The 16862-nt window shown below is 48.1% G+C and overlaps 1 protein-coding gene across 1 annotated transcript in view; it reads left to right on the top strand.

Annotated features, from left to right (window-relative positions):
* The window catches only part of F13A1 (coagulation factor XIII A chain), a 149508-nt gene that overhangs the window by 37824 nt on the left and 94822 nt on the right, over positions 1-16862 (top strand). The window contains exon 4 of the mRNA XM_001927630.7: positions 9277-9528. Within this exon, the coding sequence (XP_001927665.3) occupies positions 9277-9528 (252 nt within the window). The remainder of the gene's footprint in view (positions 1-9276; positions 9529-16862) is intronic.

The following is a 16862-nucleotide window of genomic DNA, read 5'->3' as shown; positions in this document are numbered from 1 at the left end:
TCTAAGGCTTCCGCTTTGTAATTCTCATGGCTCTCCTTGGGCGTGGCCTTCAATATTTTTTTCCGAATCACTCAAAGAGCCTCACGTAGGGCTGCTTTCCTATTGGTTTCACAGACTCACACCTTTACTCCAAAACATATTTTAAGAGACTTGGGAGGGTTGACAGTGAAATAAAGGGGAGATAGGCAGGACACCTTAAAGAGTATAGCCGCCACCACATTACCAACTATTTATCGAGCTACTGTGTTCCACCTTGATGCAATCCTCTAGATGGACAAAGTGAAACAAAACTCAGTCCCTGGCCGCAAGGAGCTTCCCCTTCCCTCTCGAGTTTGCCGGAGCCACAGAATCAACACTGCCCGGAACTTTTCTCCCTTTAGGAAACAGCCACACTACTTTAAATACAGACACATGTCATATGTGTCTACATCCATCCCGTTGGCAAGGGAGTAAACGGGAAGGGTAGGTTCCTGAGGTCCCCAAGGAGAGAATTCGCTGTGCAGCGTCCGTGTTGCTCTCCTCTTAGCGGTCAGCACCCGAGGCTTCTGTGCCTTTTTTGATTGTTCCGTTTTCGGTGGTGGTGTTTGTTTCGGGAGTCGGTGACCTGATGTGATGTTTCCGAAAGTCACTCGGGGGGCATGTTGCATGCTGGTCCCCGCGCCCCTGCCTCCATCCTGAGCCAGTGAAACACGGTCCGCTTCCCCTCGCGAGGCTGCTGTACACGCTTCCAGCCCCGCGGCATATGCATCATACTGTCACAGCAACGCTTCCCGGGCCCGTTCGGAAATAGATTGATTATTGTGAACCAGGAAGGTGCGTCTTGGGGAAAACAAATGAATCAAATGGAAAAATGAATTCACATCATGAAATTTACCTTCCCAGCTGGAGACCTGACATATTCATGAGCTCCTAAGGGGCGATCCTCTTAGGAGAATTCAGTACGAAGGCGGGTCTGCACGTCGGTGGTCACAGCTCAGCTTGAAATGTGTTTGTATGTGAATGGAAAACACCCCTTGAAGGAAAGAGTTTGGAACCAGAAATTTTTGTTTCTTGTGAAGGTGCCTGGAAGTAACAGCTGGTTGCTACAGGCCTCTCATTCCCAGGGCTTCTGAAGTCTGTGCGATGTTCTTTTTGCTTTTCAGAGGCCGTGCTTGCGGCATACAAAAGTCAAATTGGAGCTGCAGCCTCAGGCCTCTGCCACAGCCACGACCACACCAGATCTGAGCCACATCTGTGACCTACACTGTAGCTTGCAGCAACGCCGAATCCTTAACCCAGCGAGCAAGGCCAGGGATTGAACCCACTTCCCCATGGGCACTACGTCGGGTTCTTAACCTGCTGAGCCACAACGGGAACTCCTATGTGATGGTCTTGATGGGACTGGCCAATCTGCAAAAAGCTCACTTCAGTCCACTGACATCTTACTTACCCAGCAGAAGGCATGGTGAGAGTCTGTGGGGCTACAAAGACAATAAAACAGTGTCTTCAGTTTAGGAAGACAAGTCACTAAGTTAATAAGGAGAACAAGTTTTGTTTGGGGTTTCCTGGTGGTTAATTAAGACTCTGACCCCCGCCCCCAGAAATGTTATGACTAAATGCTGCATGAGTGGAGCACAGACTGGCCCCTGGACGGACAGGCCCTGTGCCCAAGAGCTGAGAACTAGGGGTGTCCTGAGGCTCCTGCTTCTTCATTGCAGAGCATCAGGGAAAGTGACAGACAGGTGAGCCTTCTTCAGTTACAGGAACCCCTCCTCCTCCAGGCTGTCCTCCCACCTTCTAGGTTACAAACCAAGTGAAGCCAGAATAATTCTCTTAGCTCCATATTCAGCTGCAGTGACCGCTACATCAGGGGTCTGTGCTCATCAGGGGTCTTCCTGAATACTTGGAACCCTAATCAGCACATAGGACATTGTGTTTGGGGGGGTGTTGTTCTTTTTTTTTTTTTCTTTTCTTTTCTTTCCATATGCACCTGTGGAAATGGAAGTTCCTGGGCTGGGCCTCAGATTGGAGCTGCAGCTGCTGGCCTATGCCTCAGCCACAGCAATGCAGGATCCGAGCCATATCTGCCACCTATGCTGCCGCGTGCAGCCACACGGGATCCTTAACCCACTGAGTGAAGCCAGGGAACAAACCCACATCCTCACAGAGATAATGTTGGGTCCTTTCACCCACTGACCCACAGTGGGAACTCCCATTGTGTTTTTAAGGTAAAACTAGTCCAAGCCATCCACTTACTAAAACACGGATTTTTAAAATGCAGCCCATTCATCTGTGGGTGGTACCTATGCAGGGCTTTGCATGCCGAGGGTTCTCAGGTCTGTCGGATGAATGATGGAGCAGATTTTGCCCAAGGTCATGTGGGGCTGAGTCTGAGCTGGAAGTGGGTTTCTCTTGCCCGCCATGTGAATGATACAAATATGAAGAAGCCATGCAGACAGCGCAAGCCTATTGAGTCAGGACTGGTAAAGGATAAACTCTTAAAAAAAATAAATATTTTCATCTTCTTTCCGATGGTTCCAGGCCATGGTGGCGGGGGGGGGGTGCTGTTGAGGTGGGTGCACCTGTCTGTGTTCACAGATCCGTGTAAGGAGAGACTGAGGTTAGAGGAGGAATGGGGCCGTTTGAATCTGGCGCATGGTCCAAGCACATTTTGCCTTGCAGTTTTCATGTGGCCTCAAACGTGATTTACAGATGAAAACAAACATTTCAACTAAGAGCATCTGTTAATTTCCAGATCCCTTGGGAGAATGACACCAGTTTTAGTTCTGTGTGAGAGGATGCAGTTGGTACCCATCCCTCTTCGTGGTTCGTAGTTCAGTTTCCACGACCACATTATTAAAAGCAAAACGAGAATCCTTTCTGGGATATTAAGATTGCCTGCTTCTGTCTTTCTTGCTCAGATTTTTCACTGCCAAAGTTACACAATTTCGGAAAACCAAACGCCCGTCCAGGTGTTATTCACGTTCCGCCAGCATGTGCGTGGGGCGGAATGTCACATCTGGATCCGGCCGAGGGTAGCTGTTGGGCAGTCACGGCTGTGGATGGATGGGTGTTCCGGCGTTTGGGCTGATGGTGGTCTCGTAAACACGCCACCTCCTGGAGGTGAGAGGGCTGTTTAGCGAAATGAAATACTGCTCTGTCACAACTGCTGGACTCACAATTCAATCACGGGGAATTCTTCCCCAGCGCTGTCACTGGAATCATTACATTCAGAATTAAACATGGTGTAGCAAGGCAGCCGACAAGACCCCGAGGTGCTATTGATGCGGCCGGTCTCACATTAATAATCGGCTTTTCCGTACAGGGCATGTGCAGAGGGCTGCAAATCTGGCTTCTTTTTTCTCCCTTTGGTGTGAAAGCCACCCCTCCCTGCTCCTGCTTTGCCTCCACACTGGTCTGGTGCCACCAGCCTGAGCGGGGGACAGAGTTCCTTCCACGTCTCCCTTCTCCCTCCAGTCACTGACCTCGTCCTAGAAACCGTCCCAACCCATTGCAGCCCAGACCCTCCCGGGAGGCTCCTTTCTGCCGGGTCTTCTTTCTCACCCCAGTGATGAAGCCCCTGGATTCCTACCCCCATGGCACACATCCCGCAGCCACGGCAATGCCTCCCTGATGGTCCTTCTGCCCCCAGCCCTCCAGACCCCCCACCTCCATTCTTCTCCGGGCTCCTTTCATCTTCGTCATCCCTCCAGCATCCTCCCTCCAGCATCCTCCATGGCGACGTATGACGCGGGGGAGGTAGAGCGGGCTTCCCAGCGCCGAGGCTCCGGTCCAGGCCCCGTTTCCGCCTCCGCCTCGTTACCCGGATGCCTGGTGTGTGATGACTTGGTGGAACCTCACTCTCTCATCTGTAAAAATTCCCCCTCAGGGACCCCAGGAAGTAAAACGTCATTCCCCCTCACTTTATTTCCATCTGTCTTTGCGAACTGCCTTGGCCGCGCTGAGCAAGTTTGACAGTCATAACGCTGACCGCTTTCGCTGTGTCTGGTGGCATCCGCAGAAGGTGCGACCTCCTTCCGATGTCTTCCACGCCCTCTGAGCCAGGGAGGAGTTTCACGGAACCAAATGTTGACCTAAGAGCCGTGTCCATGTTTGTTATTAGCTTGGTGACCTGTTTCTCTTCGAAGGAGAAACCGGGTGATGGTATTTTCTTCTTAGGCCCCAGGCTTGGACACTGAGTATCTATAATAAATCGCCCCTTAAATAAATAAGATGTAAAATCCTCTAAGGCAGAGGTTGGCAGACTTTTCCGGGAAGGGCCAGGTAGTACATATTTCCGGCATTGCAGCCCATATGGTCCCTGGCACAGCTACTCAACCTGCCCTTGGAGCATAATAATGCGTAATTAGATGAGTGTGTTCTAAAAGAACTCTATTTACACAAACACGCAGCAAGCTGCATTTGGCCCCAGGGACCCTAAAGTTTGCCACCTCCTCCTCGAAGGCGTGAATGGAGATGACAGAGGTGGTGGTGAGTCAGAAAATCCGATGATATTAGTGAGGGGCGAGTTTTAGATGATTCTTCTGAGATAGTTCTGGACGCATTAAGGTTTTTGGTTAATAATGAAGGCCATCACTTTTGGGGGGCAGGGGCAGGGGCCGGGGAGCAGAGGCTGTACACGTTTTCCTGACAGAAGTAGCAGCTCAGTTCATTTGAATGTGGAATAAACTGGCCTTGGTAAGTAGATCTAGACTGGCTATTAGTGAGCCCATCCTGGCTTCCGGCTCCTGGAGCAGAGGAATCAGAAATCCTTAGAGGAGTGAGAAAAGTCTGAGAAAGTGGCAAAGTAACAATAATTGCCATTTATCAAGCTGCCCTCCCCGTCCCAAACCAGGACTCTGTTATCCCCGTTTTATAGAACACATGGGGTTTTAGGAGTTCCTGTTGTGGCTCAGCGACAACGAATCTGACTAGTATCCACAAGGACTCAGTTTCCATCCCTGGCTTCGCTCGGTGGGTTGAGGGTCTGCCGTTGCTGCTCGCTGTGGTGTAGCTCACAGATGCTTCTTGAATCCCATGATTCTGTGGCTGTGGTGGAGGCTGGCAGCTAGAGCTCCGATTTGACCCCCAGCCTGGGAACTTGCATAGTCCGTGGGCACAGCCCAAAAAAAGCAAAAAAGTTTTTTTTAAATATATGAAGTTTTAGGTGAGAGAGGTTGCGTGCTTCTCCAGGATCACACAGCAGGTGTCCGAGCCACCGAAGTGCTCTCCCATTGGCCGTAGTACTTCCCGCAACAAAGGCGAGCCGCTCTCCCTGCGCACCCACGTCCTTCAGGCTTAAACCCAGATGGGGGCAAAATCCTCTTCCTTCCCGCTTTCCTTTCCAGCAGGTGTTATGTTTGAAACACAACCACGTCTCCTGAGTCACCTCCTACTGTGAGGGAGGCATAAAGCTTTCATTCTATCACACAGTCTATTTTCTCCCCATTTCCGGAACCGCGCAGAGGCAGGGACATGGAAGTTCAGACAAGAAATTCGCCCAGGGTAGCACCCAGGGTTAATGGCAGAGTCAGAATTTCATCACGGGAGTTCCCTTGGTGGCTCAGTGGGTTACGAACCTGACTCGTATCCAGGATGATCTGGGTTGAATCCCTGACCTCACTCAGTGGGTTAAAGATCGGGCGTTGCCACAGGCTGTGGCTTAGGTCACAGATGTGGCTCGGATCTGCATGACTGTACCTGTGGTGTAGGCCGGCAGCTGCAGCTCCGATCCGACCCCTAGCCTGGGAACTTCCATGTGCTGCAGGTGTGGCCCTAAAAAGACGAAAAATAAAAAAGGAATTTCATCACCGTTTTCACCAACCCCAAAGCATTTTCTGAACATACAACTGCCCTAGCACCTAGAGGTTAAACTCCCCAGCTCTTTTTATTTATTTATTTTTATTTTTTTACATTTTATTTATTTATTTATTTGGCTGCATCCACAGCATGCAGAAGCCCCCAGGTCGGAGGATTGCACCCATGCCACGGCAGTGACAGTGCTGGGTCCTTCACGGCTAGGCAAGCTGGGAAGTCCCACCCCGCTCTTAAGCGAGACTGACTGGGTTCCATTCTCTGCCCACTCTTCATTAATTGCATCGCCCTGCGCAAATTGCTCAGAGATCTCGCGTCTTAGTTTCCTAATTGGTCAAATTAGGATGATGGTAATGATTTCCCTCTCACGGTTGTTGTAAGGAATAAAGCGGTAACAGGTACATCATACCCAGCCTAGGCTTGGCTTTTCCCAAAGCTGTAAACTCTAGGAGCACAGGAGTCTGCTTTGTTTGCTGTTGTGTCTCTAGCACTTAGAATAATGCCTAGCACATAGCAGGCAATATTGCTGCACAAAGAAAAAAGGTTCAGACAAACTAACTAGTCTTTAGATTGAGTCGTGACTGGGTTCAAAGCCAGCATGAATAAACGTGCCTCTCCTTTTTACTTTACCTTTTTTTTTTGGTCTAATTTGAATTTGCTAGGTAAAATTTCTTATGTCTCTGAGATCATGACTGTGTCATAGTGGAAACTAGTGATCGGCTTCGTTATTCCCAGGAGGTTCAGACTACACATCTTCAGATACACTCTCCTAATTCTTGTTTGTTTTGTTTTGTTTTGTCTTTTTAGGGCTGCACCCCTGGCATATGGAGGTTCCCGGGATAGGGGTTGAATCAGAGCTGCAGCTGCCGGCCTACACCACAGGCACAGCAATGCAGGATCCTTAACTCTCTGAGGGAGGCCAGAGATCGAACCCACATCCTCATGGATCCTAGTCAGGTTCCTTAACCACTGAGCCATGACGGGAACTCCTCACTCTCCTAATTCTTTGCTTATTCCTCAAGGATCCTGCTTATGGAAGTCATTTAAAAATTCCTTTCATCCTTAAAAAAAAGTCTAAATCTGTCATTATCACATAGATTTTTATCTCTGAAAGCTTAGTTTTGCCAAACGGGTAAAATACAGTACTGTGTACTCCAAATCCACATTAGTATTTGGTGGCAACAGCTGCCAGGAGTCACTGCAATTAATGACTTCTGGTCCCATTTAGCTGGCAAGATTGCTTTTTTTTTTTTTAATGTTTGGCTCCACACATGGCACTTGGAAGTTCCAGGACCAGGGATCGAACCAGAACCATTGCAGACCATAGGCCATGGGAGAAGGCCATGGCAAGACTGCTTTTGAAGTCTACACTGATGGCGGCTCCGGAGAGCAATGGCGCTTGCAGAGAAAGAGCCACCCCGTCCCCCCGATTTGCACGTGTCCAGAGAGGAGCAAGTACGGGAAGGCTAGGGTAGATGGTATGGTTGGTGCCTTTTCAACAAACAGCTCTTGCAGGCGGATTTACGTTCAGGCTTCCCTAAGGCTGAGCCCCCATGTAGTCCCAGGAATACCACCCAGACACTGTCACACCTCGGCCGAAAACCATCTTCAGGTTTTATTGGAGTTGTGATAATATTCATTCTGAGTCTTGATAAACCGATGCCCTTAATAATAGCAAAGCCCTGGAGTCTTACTCTTTCTCCCTGACTTGCATGATATCAATTTATTTTTTGGCCACGCCCATGGCATGCAGACATTCCCGGGCCAGGGATTGAACCTCTGCCACAGCAGTGACCCAAGCCACAGTAGTGACAGTGCCAGGTCCTTAACCCACTGAGCCACCAGGGAGCTCTGAACTTCATTTTCATTAAGAGTAAGCATCTCACAGAAGTACATAGTGACGACTTATGCAGTTGCCTCCTTAGATGCTCCGTCTTCAACATCAAACCTGCCAAAGGGTCCTCTAAAAACCTCCGCAGTTGGGGAGATCAAAAAGAAGAACTGTTTCTATTCATTTTCACGTAGAATCCGCTACGTGGTTTGTGTAAAAACAATTGAAGTGAGTACGTTTTATTCTTAACGTTTCTTTTGCTTACAGTCAAAATGATTTGCAGACGTATTAGTCTGACTTGTCATTTTCTTCAAGAACTGAATGTCTAATACATTTGGGGAAAGTTTGTAAGTGAAAGATTTGCTCCAGTTTAAAAGATCTATGCATTTGACTATTCTGTAAACCAAACTCTATACTGAACTGTAAGCAAAAGAGTTAAAGAATGCTGTGAAGTTGACCTTCAATACGCAGCAAAGACTGATTTTTCAGGAACCCATTGGTAAAATGTAGTGTGTTGAGGTCAATATCATGAAATAATAATTTGGTCCAAAATGGCAGCAATAATGAGAAGTAAGATTTAACCTGAGAGTTATACATAAAGTGTGAATAGCCTGGACATATGGTAAAATGCCCTGATGTTTAATTTGCTATTGAAATAGCAGCTAAAAATGAGCTATGCATGAGAAATTGTGTGTAAAGCATCTTAACACGTATTATTTTATTTCACTGTTGGGTATTACTGTTCTCATTTACTGATGAAGAAAGAGAGAGGAAAATAGAGATTTATTAGAGTCAAACCTCTGGTAGTTGGCCAGAGGTTGCAGTGTTAACAGAGTGGCAGGGCCAATATTCAAACCTAGAAAATTTGCCTCTGCAGCCTGAATTCTTGCCCAGGACATAACCTACGTTACCAGTGAGATTGGTAATAAGCCCATTTCGGTTAAATACGAAAATACGTATGGACAACCTATAAGTGTAATTCTACTATAGGTAATATAACAAGCAAAAAAATTGTATTCAGAATAAACAAAAACATTTGCCTTAGGCCCCCAAGAAAGCAATTTTAGAGGGCAGGATGTCAGGAACCAAAGCCTTTGCATTACCCTCTAAGCTCTGTTTTTGGTTTTGCCTCCGAGCTGAGTATTTCTATATCTTATTTGAATGTATTGACTAACCACCCCACAAAAATCTCTGTAAGTGCTGCTGCTTTTTTTTTTTTTCACATCTAGTCAGTTCTCATGTTCTAAGACAAGAAGAAAACTGACTCCCATCATGCAGCAAGTTGGTAGCAAGAGTGAAATTCAAACCAAGCCTTAGGATTTCAAGTCTAATGAGTGACTTCCCATTTCTAGCCATAGAGATGGCAGCGTGAGCACAAAAATGGTTGGGGTTGGTAGATGCAAACTACTGTTTGGAATGGGTAAGCAGTGAGGTCCTGCTGTCCAGCACAGGGACCCTATCCAGCCTCTTGGGATGGAGCAGGATGGAAGGTAACAGAAGGAAGGGAATGCCTCGCCACGTGTGACTGGGTCACTCTGCTGTGGAGCAGAGATTGTCACAACGCTGTACGTCAACTATGCGCTTCATAGAAGACTTTTTAGAACATGGTTTTGGCCGTCTCCTCCCAGCGCGTTTCCTCTCTCTTCCCGCAGGGCGCTACCCCCAGGAGAACAAAGGAACCTACATCCCAGTGCCCATCGTCTCCGAGCTGCAGAGAGGCAAGTGGGGGGCCAAGGTCATCACGACGGAGGACAGGTCGGTGCGGCTGTCCGTCCAGCCCTCGCCAGACTGCATCGTGGGCAAGTTCCGCATGTACGTTGCCGTCTGGACCCCGTACGGCGTGATCCGCACCAGCCGGAACCCCGAAACAGACACGTACATCCTCTTCAACCCTTGGTGTGAAGGTGAGGGCCGGGCACGCACGCGCGCAGGGACAACGGAGTGCACCTCTCTCTTTTTTCAAAGCGTCCTGCACTCTGAGCGTCACTCCCTGTGACTTAGGTTGGTGTTTCCATGGACTAGTTTCTCTGGGTGCTCGAGTGCCGTTAGGTGGCAGAATTCCTTCCCAGTCCCTGATAGACAAAGTCCTACCAACTGGGTCTCAATTCTTCCGCGTCTTCCATCGGTTACGAACTAACAGTGTATGGGTTTCTGAGGCCTCTCTTTTGGGTTGGATAGAAGATTGATGCTAGAAGACGTGTCCCTTGCCTGCCTGCACTGCTGTCCGTGACTGATACCTAACAAGACACAAACTTTGTCCTCAGGGTAGGGGCGGACATAACCTGTGTATGTGACGTTCACACTGCTTTGCATTTATTGCAGGTGACATAACTGAGAATTCCCTAACGCCGCACAGTGGGTTAACTGCATAGTGCCATCTCGGTGGCATCACCTGTGTTTGCTCTGCCAACAAAATTTATTTCTTTCTTTAACGTGACTTCTGAAAACTATCAGGATGCAGACAGTGTGGTCTCCCCACCCATTCTGATTGGTCTGGGCTGCAACCGGGGCTTTAGGGATTTCAAAAGCTCTGTGGGTGATTTTTTTAAATGCAATTTTTATTTTATTTTTTTATTCACGTACCGTTGACTTACAGGGTTGTGTCAATTGCTGCTGTACAGGGAAGTGACCTAGGCATACGTAGATATACATTCTTTTTTTCATATTATCTCCCATCATGTTCCAGCCCAAAAGACTGGATATAGTTTCCCTGTGCTGTACAGTAGGACCTCGGGGCTTATCCATGGCTTCTGGAAGATACGTGGAGAGTCACTGACTTAGGGAGATCCTCGAGTGAGTGGGATGCAGGGAACGGGTGAAAAGCCCTTGACGGGTGGGCCTGTCCATCCCCCGCTATGCTGGGCGCCAAGGAGGTTGTGAAGGAAGGGCGGGTTTTCTGGACTCAGCGGCAGGAGCAGGAAATTGTTCCCATCGTGTGACTCGCTTTTCCTCAGTCAAGCGTCAAGCAAAGTCATCTGCTGAGAACCAAGAGCAAGGAGGGAGCATGGGAAGCCAGCTCGCTGGCCGAGTGTCCGCCGCCTTCCCGAGGGCCCTTCAGGCTCGCTCTGCATTCGCAGGCCATTTATCCCCCCTCATCTCGGAGTCGGAGTCGGAGTTGGAGTCGGAGTCAGACTCGGCAGGGGGATGGGGAGGGGACATGGGGGAATGATTGGCCGGCTTCTTCACTGAACGCTGCTTAACCAGGCTTCAGACCCGTTCCAGGAGGGGGCCCTTCTCTGGGTCTTAGAGAGACAGCTGGACCCACCGAGGCAGCAGGACTGAGTTGGGCGTTTATTGCAAAGTCATCTTATTTTTCCGACCACTCAGGACCTGTGAGGCGTTGACGGTACATCCCTGCAGAAATGCCAGCTGTCCCAGTCTGGAGGATCAGCCCTGGTGCCCGAGAGGGAAACATTTCAGCGTCCCATCCTGTGCTTAGGACTCAGGGCAGGATTCGATTGCTCTGTTGGATCAAGGGGCATCGAGCATTTTCACACAGTTTGTCTTTTCTTAACCCCTTGTTTCCCACTTCATTTCCCATGGCTGATTTTCCCTTGTCTCGGCACCTAACACAGTGCCTGGTATGGGCTTAAATATTTATTCAACATTTGCCACGTTGATTTCCTGATTCCAAAAACATGCTTTTCAAGTTCTCTGCCCCCTCTCGTCACAGCAAAGTTGTAACGTTACCGCACACCTTACCGTCCTGAGAAAAGTCAAAGTCAAGGTGGATGGTGTGTGGGGGATGTGGGTTGTGGGTACCTGTGTGTGTCGATTTCTCTCTCTCAGCATCTGACACGAAATTAGCATCGGGTATTTCTAACTTTTCATTCAATGGGAGATTCGCTTTTTCCTTTAAAGAAAGAAATCAATTAAATTTAGTGCAAAGGGACCAGTAAGTTTCCAATGTCTGGATGCTTTTAGGAGATAGTCATTAAATATGACCAAGCCGTGGCTTATTATGACATCCGTCCTCGTACTGTTTGCTGTGTGATTAGACACGGTCTTTGAGACCCTTCCGTAGAGAAGAAGGGAGGAATATGCCAGCCTGCTATTCCCGGGGGAACAGGGACCCCTTTCTCTTGGGGACCTTTGAACCCAGACCAGAATGTACATCCTCAGGCTGGAGCATTCATCCATCCATCAATCCACAGATATTCAGAGTATGTCACCAGCCCAGCGCTCATGACGACACAGTCACCCCCGGCTAGAGCACCAGGATGATTTCTTCATTCACACATTTTGAGTGTCGATGCTGAAGCCCTGGGAATACGGTCGTGAAAAAGACCGTCTTTGTCCTCAAAGAGCATCTGGCAAGGGTTTCACAGATGAGCTACTAATAAACATGAGTCACGACGCTGAAATCACTAAAGTCAGTCATGGCACAGCCGGAACATCTAGCGGGGGCACCTGGCCTAGTGGGGGAGGTGGGAAGGGCAGTCGGTGGGTTCCCTTTGTAAAGAGCAGTCAGTCAGAGAGCTGGTGAACTGAATTTTCATGAGGTTTGACGAAAGCTTATGGGGAGATTTTAAGCCCTTTATTTATTCAAACCGCCTATCGAATGGCATAGCATATATCACTCCTGCAAGTGTCTAAATCGTTAGAGTCTCATTCATCCTTCTTGTACCAAGTGAGCCTTATTCACTGTGACACGCAGTCAGAAGGGAGCCAGAGAGCTCACAGTAAACACAGTTTTCAGTGGCATCTAGAGGAGCCCAGATTCAAGATCCAAAGCTGTTTCTGGAACGGGGTTAGAAGGTCTAATCCAGAATTCATCTGCCGGTTCATGGCATTTATCTTTCCTTATGCGGGTGGTGGTTTCTGTCTTCCAAGGATGCTCAAAGCCCATGTCTTCCTGCATCCGGTGTTTCCGGAAGCGGACGCCTGCTCTCATTCAGCCTAACATGGTGCCAGGCCCAGAGTGAAGGCTCATGAATGTTTGCAGATTGAACGGATAAGCAGCACTTCGAGAGGCAGGGAGAGGATTATTAGCCTCATAATTAAAGGGGGGGGGGAACAGATCCCGTGGGATTACATACAGTTTTCAAGGTCATATAGAAAATCAGGAAACAAGCTGGGGCTACAACCTGGATATCCTGATGTAGTCTGGGTTAGCTTTTTTCCCTTTTTAGGGCCGTACCTGAGGCATATGGAAGTTCCTGGTCTAGGGGTCGCATTGGAGCTGCAGCTGTTGGCCAGAGCCATAGCCACAGCCACAGCAACTCAAGATCCAAGCTGCATCTGCAGCCTGCATCACACAGCTCACAACAATGCCAGATCCTTAACCCACTGAGCGAGGCCAGGGATGGAGCCCGCATCCTCATGGACAGTTGTCAGGTCCTTAATCTACTGAGCCACATTGGGAACTCCGTACATGCTTTCATTTTCAGAAGCAGAGCCATGGGTGTCCTGTATTGTGTAATAAGAGAAATAGGACGTGGGTGCCAGCTGGGGAAGTTTCTACAATGTTCTAATCATCACTGGAAAGCCCTGCCGTTAAACATAAATAAATAAATAAATAAAAACCAGGTTGCTATAGCTGAAAGATCAAACAAGTTTTCTCTGCAAAAAAAGAAAAAAATTAAGCATCCCAACAAGGGCAGTTTCCCTTTGAGGATTTGCGCTAAGTAAAGAATATCTGCCATTTTCTTTGTAGAATTGCTTCATGAATAATAGTCTCTCTTCTGAAGATGTTTAGGCACAGTAAAAAAAAGTCCTGAGCCAGCAAAACTGGTGAAATAGCACAAATCAAATAAACTTCCCAAGCTGGCCTGAGCCGTGATATAATGCAGCACATTTTTGCAGGGAATGAACAGAGACCCAATTGTTGAGGAATTGCTTGCCTGTGTTTCATGGGTTCCTTCCATCCCTGAGTTCACAGGTGCAGAGGCAGGCCTCTCAAGAGGCTGTAGTAAACCATTTTGGCTGCAGCAGCGAGCCAAGCCACAGCAGTGACAATGCCAGGTCCTTAACCCACTGAGCCACCAGGGAACTCCATAATTTATAAATAAACGAGATGCATATTGTGAAGACGCAGGCTGAAAAAGTTTCACAGATGCGTGGCCAGAGGGCTGGAGATGACTCTCTCCCAGCAATACCAGCAAAGATGGCACACACCCTTTTCCCACATTCCTGGCAACATAGCAACACACAGTGTCATGTTTATACCTGTGCCTCGTGTATTATTTTACTGTGCTTGTGTGGGTCCTGGCTTTGCATTAAATATTATGTCAGTTCAGGATAGACTGACCAGAGAAAATACACAGGAACACTTCACACATTCATGGTATGAGACCAATGAATTCATGAGAAATTTGTTTTTTAAGGGTAGCAAATGTGATGACTTGTAGAATAATGTGGACTAGGTGAATGAGATATTGCCTAGGAGAGGCCCTAGGGTATTGGGGTTTTTTGTTTGTTTGTTTGTTTGTTTGTTTGTTTTTGCATTTAGGGCCACACCCATGGCATATGGAGGTTCCCAGGCTAGGGGTCAAATCAGAGCTGTAGCCACCAGCCTACGCCACAGCCACAGCAACGCCAGATCTGAACTGCGTCTGTGACCTACACCACAGCTCACAGCAACACCAGATCCTTAACCCACTGAGCAAGGCCAGGGATCGAACCTGCAACCTCATGGTTCCTAGTTGGATTTGTTTCCGCTGTGCCACGACAGGAACTCCCAGAGAGGCCCTAGCTTTAAATGAATATTTAGGAATGATCTGCCGTGTGTACGCAGCAAGTTTAAGCAAAGAAGATATATATCTACCTGTCGGTTATAGTTTATATATAAATAAGTGCTTTTAGAGTTTGTGGGAGAAAAAACTGTATTCTTAAATAGGTAATATTTCTGAAACAATTTTTTTCTTTTAACAGTCTCACCTGCAGCATGTGGAAATCCCAGGCTGGGGGTCTAACCAGAGCTGCAGCTGCCAGTCCTCACTGCAGCTACAGCAGCTCCAGATCCGAGCCGCATCTTCGATCTGTGCCGCAGCTTGCGGCATCACCAGATCCTTAACCCACCGAGCGAGGCCAGAGATCGAACCTGCATCCTCGTGGACACTATGTTAGGTTCTTAATCTGCTGAGCCACAATGGGAACTCCTAAAAATATTTTAATCACAGATAAATTTTGGTTTGTTTTTGAAAATAAAATTTTATTGGAAGTCATATACACACACCCATTTTGGGAAGACAGTGACTCTGGGCCCTTCCAGAAAGAAAGAAAAAAAAAAAAGCACAGACTCTGGAAATGCTTTCCTTAGTATTCACCAGTGGTTCCCAGGGCCATAGATGGAACAAGTTGCCTGCACACAGCCTGCTCAGGCCGGCGCCCCTTCTGATCTACTTGGTGATGGAAAAACAGCATGATGACCCCAACCTGGAGTCCCCCCTGCTCTGCAGAAAAGCCGCTCCCTAAAGGCTGATGACACTCGCCAGCTTTAGCGGTGCTCAGCTTTTACTCTAAAGGGAGCCAAGTAAGAGGTACCCCGAGTCCCTCAATCAAAAGTCCTCCCCTCCCTAAAAAGGTGAGACGCTGAGCCTTTTTGAAGGGGCCAACCCATCATTTCCTCTGAAGGGTCAGAAACTGAACCAAACTCTGATTTCAGCTGTTTGGCAGGCTCTCTGGAGACAAAATACATGCCAGCTCGCATTCCTAGCTCCACAGTTTTCTTTGATCCCTTTGCTGGGCTCGACTTTAATGACCTTGGAAATGGCACTGGCTTTAACTTGAAAACAGCATGTAAAGAGGCAAGAGGAAATATTCAGCCCGGGTAGTGATGAATAACCCTCCTTCTCCCTGAGAGCCGCTGCAGATACTAAAATCAATAGGCACAGCGTTTATTTTTACATGTTTGGTATAAAGTCTTACTTTCTCTGGCTGGGGAGGCAAGCAGTCATTGCCGGGGGTGCCAGAAATCAGCCCATAAGTGACTCCCAACATTTCTCAGCCCACGATTTTCCTTTTTTAACTACCCCACTCCTCCCGCCAGAGGAATCGGGGAATAAACGAGGCCATTCTTCTTTATGCCTGGCCTTGGGTCAGTCACCCTGGGAGCCTGGCCGAGGCGCTGGGGGACGTGGACGGGGTGTTAGTCCGTCCTCGCCAGTGGCGCCCTCTGGACTCTGTTTTCCTCCAGAGTCTGATCACCGTGGCGCTTGTTTGCCAGAGGTCACTTAGGACCAAGACTTTGTCAGCAGGTCGGTGGTGCTGCCATTCCGGCTCTGGGAGCTTTCTGGACCTCGCTGCCCCTGTCAGCTCTCTCATGATTGAGAAGCGTCATCCCCAGACTTACTGACAAGCATTCACACACAGGCGCGCGCGCGCGCGCACACACACACACACACACACACACACACGCACATATGCACACACACACAGGTACACACGCATGCACACGTGTGCACATGCAAACACACATGCACATACCCATAGACATGCAAATACACATAGGCACACACACATATGCACACACACACAAACACATGCACACGTGTGCACATGAAAACACACACGCACACCCACAGATATGCAAATACACAGGTACACACACGCACACATGCACACATGCACACACACAGGTGCACACGTGCATATGCAAACACACAGAGACATACACGCACACACCCACAGACATGCAAATACATACACACAGATACACACACCTGCAAACATGCAAATACACACAGAGGCACACACACAAACACACATGCATATCCTCCGTTTTGTAACAGTTCAGACTGTTGGATTTCTAGACCACTGAGTTCTTTCTCAGCTTGTTTTCCCTTTTAAATAGTATATCAGTGTCCTCTGTTGTACTGAGTGGAGCCCCAATTCCTGCCCACCCCTGCATTTAGAAAAACCCCACTCTACCTCTCAAACCAACAAAATGTTTAAAAAACAAACATTTAAGTAATAAGCAAAAAAACCAACAACACAAATCTCAAGAGGCAAATGGTATAGTTTTCCTGTTCTTGTCAGCCTCTCAGAGTTTTTTGGAGTTTCCATGGAGATGTACTTTTTTTTTTTTAATCCCAGCTTTGGACAACTGTATTTTCAAGTGACAGATCTGAATACAAACAGGGGAAAGAAGCCTTGCTTTTCTACCCTCAATCTTCTTTTAAAACCATAAACAAATTTAAAATTTAAATCAAGGCTCCCCATTTGATTTCCTCGCCCGGTTGCGGATTCATGATCATGCCGCCCGTTTGGAGGTGAGATTTAATTCAGCAGCAGGAAG

This window comes from Sus scrofa, chromosome 7 (assembly GCF_000003025.6).
Source record: "Sus scrofa isolate TJ Tabasco breed Duroc chromosome 7, Sscrofa11.1, whole genome shotgun sequence".
Lineage (NCBI taxonomy): Eukaryota > Metazoa > Chordata > Mammalia > Artiodactyla > Suidae > Sus > Sus scrofa.
Note: the sequence above shows the minus strand (reverse complement) of the source record. Positions and strands in the feature narration are given on the sequence as shown.